General features: G+C 39.1%; 1 protein-coding gene across 6 annotated transcripts in view; it reads right to left on the reverse strand.

The window, feature by feature from the left end:
• LOC107701275 (CREB-regulated transcription coactivator 3-like) overlaps positions 1–11,949 on the reverse strand; it is a 51,982-nt gene that overhangs the window by 34,147 nt on the left and 5,886 nt on the right. For all 6 annotated transcript variants that reach the window (XM_016503245.1, XM_016503244.1, XM_016503249.1 and 3 more), the window contains 2 exons: positions 8,470–8,580; positions 7,744–7,872 (listed from right to left, as the gene is read on the reverse strand). In XM_016503245.1, coding sequence (XP_016358731.1) covers positions 7,744–7,872; positions 8,470–8,580 — 240 coding nt within the window. The remainder of the gene's footprint in view (positions 1–7,743; positions 7,873–8,469; positions 8,581–11,949) is intronic.

Genomic DNA, 11,949 nt, shown 5'->3' on the forward strand with positions numbered 1-11,949 from the left:
ATTTTCATCGGTCAGGCGTGGATCTATTCTGAATGGTTGATAACTTTTGACAAAGTTTAATCCAGGAGCAAAGAGAAATAATTTCTACTTTAAAAGCATGGAGAGACCGCGATTGCACACAGTGCGCACAAGCAATATCGGAGTGAGAGGACAGGCAGTTAGTTCATTTGTATAAGTTAGGCCTATTTGAGAGCTCGCATCCAGTTTTCTGTGATTACATGACTGTGTTCTCATGTTACAATAAAGCGCTCGCCACATTTGCGCGGGAATGATTAAAATTATGCAGAATACCTGCAATCCCGCACGAACATTCAGACTCTGTAATCGACAGGAGGCGGATGCATGTCAAACTCGCTGTCGGAGAGGAAAGAGCGACGTAGCTTGTATCGGTGTATATTCGGTAGATACTGTGGAAAATGAGTAATGAAGTGCCGTCAAAGGTTTAAATATTAATTCAAATTGTGGGCGTACTCAGTAACGAACTATGATTTAAAAATAACGAAGTAGATTATTTTGCTTAATTTGTACTTAAGTACAAGTAAAAGTACAGCTTTAAAAATAAACTCAAAAAAGTACAAGTACCCGAAAAAACTACTTGATTACAGTAACGTGAGTAATTGTAATTCATTACCTCCACCACTGGATTTTGATTCCAAAGCTTCAAAAGATATCGACCTGTACATGGACACATGTGCCACACTCCAGATCTACTTGTTAACTCCATGTCCTACTGTGTCATATTTGATATGCATATTTCTAAGGCTTCTAAATGATTAAAACTGCTATAAAAAAAACCCTGTTGCACACAATGTACAACATGCCTTGATAGTTTAGTGGTAGTAAGTATAAGGCCTTTTAGTATAATTGTAAAAACATCCACCTTTAGGCCATAATTCACGTGTCTTTTTGCTGTAAAGTCAGTAACGTGAGTAGTTGTAATTCGTTACCTCCACCACTGCAACCTTTCAACCACTAGCCCGCCCCGTGACCCTCACCATGACACAACATAGAATAACCAACCAATGAGCAGCCAAATCCAGGCCACAGAAAAACCATTTTAGGCCTCCTTGTTCAAACACACTGTACGCATCGATAACCGCCATCATACGTATGAAATCCCTGGCGTGACATTGTGTGAATACTGTTGTTGATACGCGGACTGGGAGGGGGAAAGCGATGATGACATAAGCCAGACGGCTTGGATTACGAGGGATCCTTCCTAAAATCTAATTAGCCCGTGGCCGCTGAAGCAGTGTGGAGAGACAGGGTGGCTGTGACAGCACCTTCGTCTCAGAAGCTGCAGGATGGCGTGGGTGAGCTAACCTTTCTCTCTGACATTTCACACTCGACCCACACCGCTCGTCCTCCAATTGGACATCATTCCAGAAACACTCCAGAGACAAAGCAAGATCATGGCATCTGGCGTGATATATGCGGCTCGAAAGCAACTACATGTGTTAGGAGGAAGCTGGCTAGCGTTCGGTTGGCTAGCGAGCCTGTGAGAGAGTCTAATCTTGGCAGACATGGATGAATCGATGAGAGCAAAACAAGCCAACACTGTGAGGGACATCTGGCACTAAAGGGGGGAAAAAAATCAGAGCGAAAGCAAATTTGGGCTTTGAATCCTTCCTCATATTCTCTCACTCAGCAGAATTAGAGTGGCATGAAAATGAAATGCTTTAGTGGGCGAATGTTTATTTAGAGAGTCTCAGTTCATTTAGATTAAATGTAGATTGCAGTTTGGAGTTTAAGAAGTTTTTTTTAAGAAAATGTAAGTGGCATATAGCTAAAAAAGTCATTATAATGTTAGTGGTGATGTATGTGGTTTTCATGGCATTGCCAAGTGGTTGCGAAGGTGTTCTGAGTGCTTTTTAGCACATCACTGTGGGGTATGAACACACTGCAGCCAGTGTTATTTTAGTATTATTTATATACTACTGTAGTATTTATTAATATTATGAAGTAGCATTTATTTTTAGATTTTCAGTTTTAATTTCACATTGGTATCTCTGTACTGTAGTTGTTTTTAGAGGCCCTGCAGTCTATGGGCACCACATATACAGTATTAAGGGTCACAGAGACAGTGTTGCCAGATCAGGCTGGGTCCAACAAAATAAGCTCAAAATAAGCTCTATTTTCATCACAGAAATAAGCCTAAATAAGGCCAAAACTCTATATAATCCCAACCCATGACTGCCCATATTTATATATATAAAAAAAAAAACAATCCCAAATATACTAATAAGTGGACAATGCCAACACTGCCAAAAACAGCTCACCGTTTTAAAGCAGATGCTTAAACAAGAAGCAATAAAATGGTGTTTTACTTAGAGGGGTCATGAAATAGAAAATAAAACTGTCCTTGATTTTACATGTATGAGTGGTTACGCTACAATAATACTCTACAATAAATCAAATCAGGGAGATTTTTTAACAATGTGCCTGAGCATCTGAATGAGAACATATTTGTTTGTTTGTCTCATTTCTTAATTACTCTCAACATGTTGCCAGTTTGTCTAAATATTAATTAATTATAGACATCCAACAAGTAGTTAAAATAATAGTTTTAGAACTATAAAACAAAAAATAGCAAGTGCAAGCAATCACCATGCTGAAGCTGACCGCTGCAATCGTTGTAGTTGCACCGATTCATTTTCTTCTGCTTCCGAATCTTACTCGGGCTTAAACATATACAGCTGCATTACAGGCCATATCAAGCATCAAAATGGTGTGATTAAGTTCACCAATCACAGCAGTGTCCATTTACTTGCATTTCTGAAAGAGGTAACACCCTTGAAGGGTGTTTTTGACAAAGTGAAAATGATGTTGGAAATTTTTATTTTTACAAATAGTTTACAAATAACTTTTTAGGTGCCAAAATTTTTTGCTAGCTTGATATGCTAACCTCCAGAAACATAATATAAAGTCTGAAAATGCATTTCAGGGCCTCTTTAAATTTACCAGAAATTATGCCTCTTCCAAGTCACTAATATAACGTCGGTCATGCATATTGGTTAAACATTATGCAAATATTTGTTTGCATTCTTGTTTATCACTCATGGATGCCAAAACATTATTATGATTACCACTCATCAAAATGTCAGAAGTGACTCTGTAGGCACCGAACAAACAATAAGTTACAGGATTCACTCCTTAGACTTTGCAGTGTATATGTGCCAAAAGTGTTCTGAGTGGTACCTGATAAAAAAATAAGTGTGATCCCTTAGAAAAGTAACAGCAAGCTTCTCAACAAGCAGTGTGACTGAAAGAGCAGGTCATATGGTATTTTAAAGTGTCCTAATATTGTGTTGGAGTCCCCTACAACAGGTTTAAATGCATCTAAGGTCAGAAAACATTGTAATTTTCTCAGAATATACATTTAATATTAGAGTCATTTGCCAATGATTTCGAAACGATTCGTTCCAAGCAAGTTCAGAGCAAACCCCTCCCTTCCATAAGCCTGTTCTGCTCTGATTGGTCAGCTGGCCAAACCTGTTGTGATTGGCACAGAGAGGAGTCCTTGAGCAAGTTAGCGAGCGCTACCATTGAAAAAGCACCTTTACATAGAACAATAATATAGTGCTCCAATCCGTTCTTATAATAATGACATAAAATACAAAAACATTTATGCAAGCGAATCGTGCCCACAGCTTAAGTTTAGCTGCTAAACCAGGGTTATTCAATTGGCGGCCCACAAGCCCAATCCAGCCCACCAATCATCTTTATCCGGCCCGAGGGAAGAGTACACGCAGGTCGCACATACGCCTTGAATTGTTTTTGCACTAATTAGTTTGTCCACAAGGTGGCATCACTGGCCTGGGCCGGGTGGCATCACTGGCCCGGGCCGTTGTTTCACACAGCCAAAAAAGAAAAGGAAGAGACGCAACAACAACCTACCGGAGTCCGCAACATCAATAGACGGCAGCGTTGACAAGCGCTTGTGTGAGGGGGTTATGAGATATCCACAGCTCTAGTTTAAACGAGTATAAAGACTGTTATCGATCATAACTTCTGGCGAGAAATAGCGCAGCCACTGAACGAAGATGATTATCAGATGGAGTACAGTTTGAAAGGCTGCGCGTTCGGCTGTACGCACACACGCCGAGATGCTTCAGACAGCGCGCCAGTAGCTCTTCAACTGACAAAAACACAAAATTATGCCAAAACTATAAAATACAATTTATAATTTATGTGAAGATTGTTTTAAGTTCACTTAAATTAAAAGTTATATTTTTCAGAGCCTACTATATATTAAAAATAATGTCTTTCAATTATACTGTAATGTTCCATGGCTATTAATTAATGGCTAAAATTGAGGTGAAAATGTAATTAATCGAGACATCAGTAGCAGTATTGGTATCAAAAATACTGGCCTTTGTTAATAATAGGCTACTTAGTAAAGAGATGCCATTAAACATATTTAAAATATGGGTTGTTTCTACATTCATTTGGAGGTTCAATGTGAAATTATGACAATATATTAATATGCAATTAATCATGATTAATTACAGAAAAATGTGTGATTAATGAAATTTTTTTAATCGACTGACAGACAGCACTAATGTTTTTTTATAGATGTTGGTGTTGGTAATATTAGTTTATTTTACTGCTGAATATGCATTTAAATAGATTTTTTTATTTTATAGGCCCCCCCAGAAAGAGATCGGGACGGCCCCCCCTTCCCCTTGGACCCCTTCAAATTTTCAATTCAATAATCCGGCCCTCAAATGAAACTAATTGAATAGCCCTGTGCTAAACTGTGAACACTTAAAACAATAATGGTGGATACGTCCGAGTGCTAACGTGACTAACTGATGAAACAATACAGTTTGTAAACCAAAATATGTCTATACTGTAATGTTTGAAGAACGACAGACAAAAGACGCTCTGTCTTAACTTTTAATCAGAACACAGAACAGCTGTATCACAGGCGCACCAGCCTAACTCGCTCGTCTCTCCCGCATTAACCCTATAACTGCCGGTGCAGCAAAATAAACAGCAATTTCACAATGATTATAAAGTCTGTGTGCTACACTACATTCTTTATTATTAAACGAAGTAATTAGAACGTCAGTCTACATTAATCGACACATTCTTAGGAAATAGTGGGTTCACAGCGAATTATCAGAACTACTTCAGTAAGATCGTGCTTTACCTGGAAACCTAAAGCTGCACTAGGTATACATCACATATTAGCACAAAAACTTGATATTTTGAGCACTCAATTGAAAATGTACACATAACGTATCAATCGTACTTACAGGTTGTGGTTCGGAGAGTTTGTTAGTCCAAATTAAGAAGATTAGAAGCCAACGAAGATAAAAACCAAGATTAGAGAAGCAGTCCTTGGTAAAATGACATGCACACAACAAAAGGTTTGAATTGTATTTCTGTGGTATCCTTGAACACAGCGTCTTCACGGGTCTTTCGCGGGGGTTAACGACACCAAGATTTGGAGGTTCAATGTGAAATTATGACAATATATTAATATGCAATTAATCATGATTAATTACAGAAAAATGTGTGATTAATGAAATTTTTTTAATCGACTGACAGACAGCACTAATGTTTTTTTATAGATGTTGGTGTTGGTAATATTAGTTTATTTTACTGCTGAATATGCATTTAAATAGATTTTTTTATTTTATAGGCCCCCCCAGAAAGAGATCGGGACGGCCCCCCCTTCCCCTTGGACCCCTTCAAATTTTCAATTCAATAATCCGGCCCTCAAATGAAACTAATTGAATAGCCCTGTGCTAAACTGTGAACACTTAAAACAATAATGGTGGATACGTCCGAGTGCTAACGTGACTAACTGATGAAACAATACAGTTTGTAAACCAAAATATGTCTATACTGTAATGTTTGAAGAACGAAAAATGTTCATACCGTTACATCCCTAATGACGACTCGTTAAGGCGATTCAGAATCAACTCTCTCTTTTGAGAGACAATATCTTTATTTATCATACACTTTTTTGATTAACAACTTTGCAGATTGTTTTCATTTAAGGATAGCTACGTTATAAACTGCAAAAGAGATATTTTTCAAAAACCCATATGACCTGCTCTAGAAAGGAATGCATTCCTGTAGCTCAAACAGTAAAGCATGGCGTTAGCAATGCCAAGGTCATAGGTTTGATTTCCAGTGAATGGATGAACTGGTAAAATGTAGAGCATGAATGCAATATAAGTTGCTTTGGTAAAAACAGCTGCCAAAATGTAAATGTAAAAATCATTGTTAAAAAAACGTGCAGGAAAAATTAAGAGTTTACAAAGTTAAACATTCGGGGGTTTGTTTAAATCCCTAACTTTCAGTATGAGAAACAGAGATGCACCACAAACAAGTCCCTGAAGAACGAGTTAGAATGGAACTATATCAGTCTGGACTCTCTGCTGCATCAGATTAATGAGAGTTAGTAAGCCTTCTTATTGACAGGGATGAGGCACATGTTGAATTCTCAAACTGAAAGCAACAACAAAAACCTTCTGAAAGCTTTGAGCCTAGAGCAAAGAGATTTGAAGACAATAACAACCCATTAAAATACTCATTAAAATAATTTTCTGTTTCAGAGACAAATAGAAACAAGTGTTTAGCAATTAATGTGAACAATCAAAAATTAATCAATATAAACAGACAACGAGATGAAGAAAAAAAAATAATAATCAGAGACTCTGAAGGAACCCGCGAGAATAAGCCTGAATATCTTCAGCTCTTGGGGAGGGAGTGGTTCAATTCACAGAGCACAGAGTCGACAGAGTTCTGACAAACAGGTCTTGCAGTTTTTAGCACGACTGCGGTCACAAATGCCTTCTCCCGCTCAAAGAACAAGGGTGGCCGTGGCAAACCGTGTGGAATTACTTTGAACCCATGATTCAAAGCTCTTACGTAAGTAAGCTCTTCTAACTCTGCCACACTTTTTTTCTTCTGTCTCCCTCATGCTGCCTTTGTTGTCTCTCTGTATGGCACGGCATCAGAGCAAGTGGACCATTCCCAAACTATCCCAATATTAAGGACTACGGAGTAGCTCCTTACTCTGGTACTAGGTAATTCAAAACCTCTGTGTTGCTTCAAAACTAGATCAGTGGACAACAGTTCGTGCATTCCACATCTTCAAAACAGTGTGGTAACTCACAAGGCATTTAGGCCTTTTTACTTTTATTTAATCTTTAGCACTAAGCTAAATCTGCAGACCGAAATGATCTTTGAGCCCACAGACGATTAAGCTTACAGACAACCGCTGAAAAATTGATGAAAGAAATCCATCAACTACACAACCGAGGAGGATAAAAGACCGGCCGGCCGGCGTAGCCAGTGACTTCATCAACCTGCGTGCTGAATGAATGCAGAACTAGCGGCAGAATGCGCACTACGATCGGCGGCGAGGTTTGTTAATCACCCACTAATGAGGACACCAGAGTACTGATATTCAAATCTCTAAACGGTTCTCACTGAAAGAAAAAAAACCCCAAACATGAGCGGGGAGAAAACAGCAGGTTATTGCAGTTACCCACTCATTCACACCCACAGTGCAGCAGTGGGAATATCAATACATAAAGGATCATCACACAGCCTGAAGCCTCAAAAAAAGCTTCCCACATGAGCAAAGGTCATCATGTATGACACATGCAACATTGTGAGCTCATAGTAATGATGCGTCTACTAGCGTAAGCGTAAGTAAAGACCCTCACAGATCACTCTTTTCCAGTACAAAGGCTTTATGCTAGTGAACTTAAAGGATATCTGCCGCCCGTGCTTGTCAATGGGCCTGCGGTGTGGTGAGTTGATCCGATTGCGGTCTCGATGTACCCTTTCCACCAGACCATGGTGTCTGGTCCCTCGCACAGAGTCCAGTCCGGTGGGAAAAGTCCCCTGTGGAAAAACACCTTCTTGGTTAACACTTTCCTCACAAATGTAAAAATCTGTCATAAATGACTTAAATAGTAAAAAGACATCAGAGCCTCCATATTTCAGGACATGCAGAATAAACAAACAAAATACACACATAAATTTAAAAGTACCACCATTAGCTTGAGTCCCCAGGTGAATTCACTCTACTCCAAAGTGCTTTTACCTTTCTAGGTTTGGTTTCTGAGTCATGGCAGACAAAAAGTAGGGATCACTGCTCGATGTCTTAAAGAAGCTTTATTCACAGCAACAAGAGCACTTTCACCTGAAGGTATACAACACTCCTCTCCATAGGGGATAGACACAGATACAGTTCTTTGGCTCTTGGATCGCACCGCTGTATCAAGTGTACTTGTGGAGAAAGTAGTGTACTGAAGGAGTAGGCAAAGGGAGGGCAGACTAAGAGGTGGGGACAAATACACTCTTTGTTTTTTTAAGGAGAAGGTTTGCAATTACCATCTCTTGACATCGTTTATCTGAGGGTAGAAAATCAGAGCATATGGCTGGGGCTTATCTTCTTCTAAATGAACATGATAAGTGGATGGAGGGGAACTCAGGTACCTGGAAATCAGTGCTGGCATTGCCTATTTGGTTGACGTTGGGCAGCGAGCCACCGTAGTACTGTGCCCGGTTCTGTGACAGACGGAGCTGCTGGATCTTCTGGAACTGCACCTTTAATCAAGAGGAAGACACAGTGAATGCATTTGAAAAAGAAAGAAGAGTGAGAGTCTGCCGAGGCATTTTAGAACGTATGTATTTAACTGAGGTGGAAATTCTTGGAAATGAGTTTGGTTTTAAGTGTACCTCTGAGCTCAAGCTGGAGGACAGTGTGGATTTTGTTGTGCGGCAAGGGTAAACAATGAAAATGATCAATTCTGATCAGGCACAAGCAAATCAGGAGGCGTTCCTTCCACTTACTAACCAAAGGACAAAATTTGAATCTCAAAGACTGACCTCATTTAGTGATATCAATGGGTTACTACACATAAGCTCAAGTCCATTTTTTAATCCAAAACACAGACATTTTTTTAAGCCAGAGAACAAAACCTTAATTACACACTGCTTCGATATAGGGCTGTATAATATGACAAAAACATTGCATCATCTGAATTATATTGTAGTTGTTTTGACAGATTTTGGAACTGCCATTTGAATTGCAATTCAATAAATATTTAAAATCTCACATCTCTGCTAAGACATCAATGAAATAAATTAAACAAAGACAAAAAAAATACATTCAAACAGAAACAAGGTAGGCAAAAACTACAAACTCAGAAGCAATGTCTCCAAATTGTGTTATATTTTGCCCACACTATGCTGCTAACAAATAGAGCTGCTCTTTAAAGTTGTAATGAAATGGAATGAGTGAAAGATCTTTTGTACAATGAAATGGATCATTGATAAAATATAATATTTCATTATATTATTTTCATTTTATTTCGACATATTTCTATTCATCGGTTCTTGATTGGATGGAGGCAGATCTGAATGCCAACTTGAAATTAATTGTAAGAAAGGGGCAGGGATTAAGTGGACTAAAATATTGGAGAAGTACTGCAAACATCATTAGAGAGAAGTCTGTCTTTTCACTGGAAGATCAAGTTTTTTGAGATCAATGTAATTTTTATTAAAAATTACAAGGTCAAAAAGAAATGCAAAAATGATATGCATGGCTGAATTGTTCACAATTAGATAAACTAAGCTCGGGACACACCAAGTCGATGGTCGTCCGTCAGTCAACGTCGGGCCATTGGTGAGCGTCTGTTAGTTTGTTTGATATGTTCCACACGTCTGCTCTCATCAGACTCATGTTGGCAGTAGTTTGCCCGAATCGGCATCAGGGCCATCGGAGCAAGTGAGAACTCTGATTGGTTGTTCAGTTTAGTGAATGAGTCCATGCAAGAGAATTAAAGCAAAAGTTATGAAAACTAGTAAGTAAATGAAGGCTGCACAGACAGAAGGCTGTTCTAATGTTACGTGGTCTTACCCAAGCACTCCAATATGCGAATGATTTCATAACATGAGCTGCTTAAAATTATACAAGTTATCAGTGTTACTGATATTCAAAATGGTAAGCAAGCGCTGCTTTGTTTATGTTACGTCATTTCCTTTTGAATGACGAATATGTACTATTGATAGCTGCTGATATAGACAGCTAATTCCTCTCACGCAGGCGGAGAACGCACGTGTTAGTTTGCAGTCAGCTGTAGCGGTGAGTTCAAGTGCAGCCTTTTGGTCCAGATGCCGTCGGCTTTCATCGCTGCTAGTTCTTTGAAGTTGGCTTGGTGTGTCCCGGCCTTAAAGGGGTCATATGATGCGATTTAAATTTTTCCTTTCTCTTTGGAGTGTTACTAGCTCTTGGTGTATAAAGAAGATCTGTAAAGTTGCAAAGACTAAAGTCTCAAATCCAAAGAGATATTCTTTATAAAAGTTAAGAGTCAACAACGCCTACCTAAAATGGCTCGTTCTAACACGCCCCCACATGTCTACGTGTGCCTGGAACTGATCCGTGCTGGTCGCGAGGAAATACATCAACTTTGCGCTGTGGATCGCCGGATCAGCTTTCACCGTGGACGAAGCGGAGTCCAGCCCGGGGTCGTCACATGTTGTTGCCGCAAGCCCGCCCGCCGCCGCTCACTCAAGCCGGCCTCTGCTCACTCTAGGCCGCCGGCCGCCGCTCACTCTAGGCCTCCGGCCTCAACCGCATAAAAACATTTCATTACACCAAATACACAAAATAATGTTCTTTTTAGCAACATCATATGACCCCTTTAACATGCTCACTCAGTGACCCAAAGCAAAAACAAAAAGAACTCCGTTCTCTTCCCATTCACACTGTACCTGAACTTGAGAGTGGAATTTTGGTTCTTTTGGCTGTAAAAGGGTCTAAGTCTTCACTCACAATTAAGTCTAATGCAGTCAAGTTGGAAATTAATGTAATTGCGCTTATTCCACTTAAACTGTCAAAAACACAGTCTATGAAGTCTTAAGTGAATTTAAGTGAACAGTTGGGAGAAAATCAGATGTGTTTCATTACATTAGATCTTAAAATGACAGCAGATTAATAAACCTACTGCTGTCTGACTACAGTCATGTTAATTAGCTAAATAAAGATAAAATCATCACTGCTCTTGGCTGAAGAACTTTTGTAGCTTTAATAAACATCAATACCTAGCTAGGCCTATTTCATACAGTTAAGACATTTGGTTATTTTATTTCTTACTTGAATGCTGCCGTTAAATATGCCTACTGTATCTGAACATTTTAATTTATTATACATTCTTGTATCGTATTTGTCCTATTAATAGTTTAAAAAATAGCCAATAAGCTTTAGTTACCATGAACCATAATTTTCTACCTGCTAGTCGGTGACAGGAAGTATTAGAAGGAGCATTTGATTGGACAAAAATCTGTGAAGAGCATGATGCGTCAATGTTTTTGGTCCATTTTCTTGATGCTTTAAAAAGCCAACTTTATTTCAATGAACAGCGCAGTCCTATTTAGATGTGAGAAACACATTCATATATCATGCTTTGTCCATACTGGCCTCTACTTACATAACCTCACTCTAGATTATTGTGTTTAAAAAGATTGGCCATAAAACAACACACCACAAAATACTCCCTCACTCACATCACATAAAAGCACTAAGAAAATGCTACTTCAAACCCATTGCTGACACTGTTCCAGGCAGACAGCTTAGAAACACGGGCTTGTTAATAAACAAGCACAGATCCTCGCACTCAGCACACACTCTGGGGTCATGGAGAGTCACATCGAGCCTTTCAATGCATGCCGTTATCAAAACAATGACACCCCAGCTGTGGAGCAGCACCAAGCTAATTAGTGAAGCAGAGGATTTCCCTGGGGCAGCTTGCTTAGGCTTATGCTTTTCCTCGCCTGTCAACATCACACATTGTTATTATTACTACAGTACAACCTCCAGAAAGCATTTTCCATTATTTTCCATTAAAGGGGTGGTTGATTGCGATTTCACTTTTTTAACATTAGTTAGTGTGTAATGTTGCTGTTTGAGCATAA

The sequence above is a fragment of the Sinocyclocheilus anshuiensis genome, unplaced genomic scaffold, assembly GCF_001515605.1.
Source record: "Sinocyclocheilus anshuiensis isolate Anshui unplaced genomic scaffold, SAMN03320099.WGS_v1.1 scaffold1946, whole genome shotgun sequence".
Lineage (NCBI taxonomy): Eukaryota > Metazoa > Chordata > Actinopteri > Cypriniformes > Cyprinidae > Sinocyclocheilus > Sinocyclocheilus anshuiensis.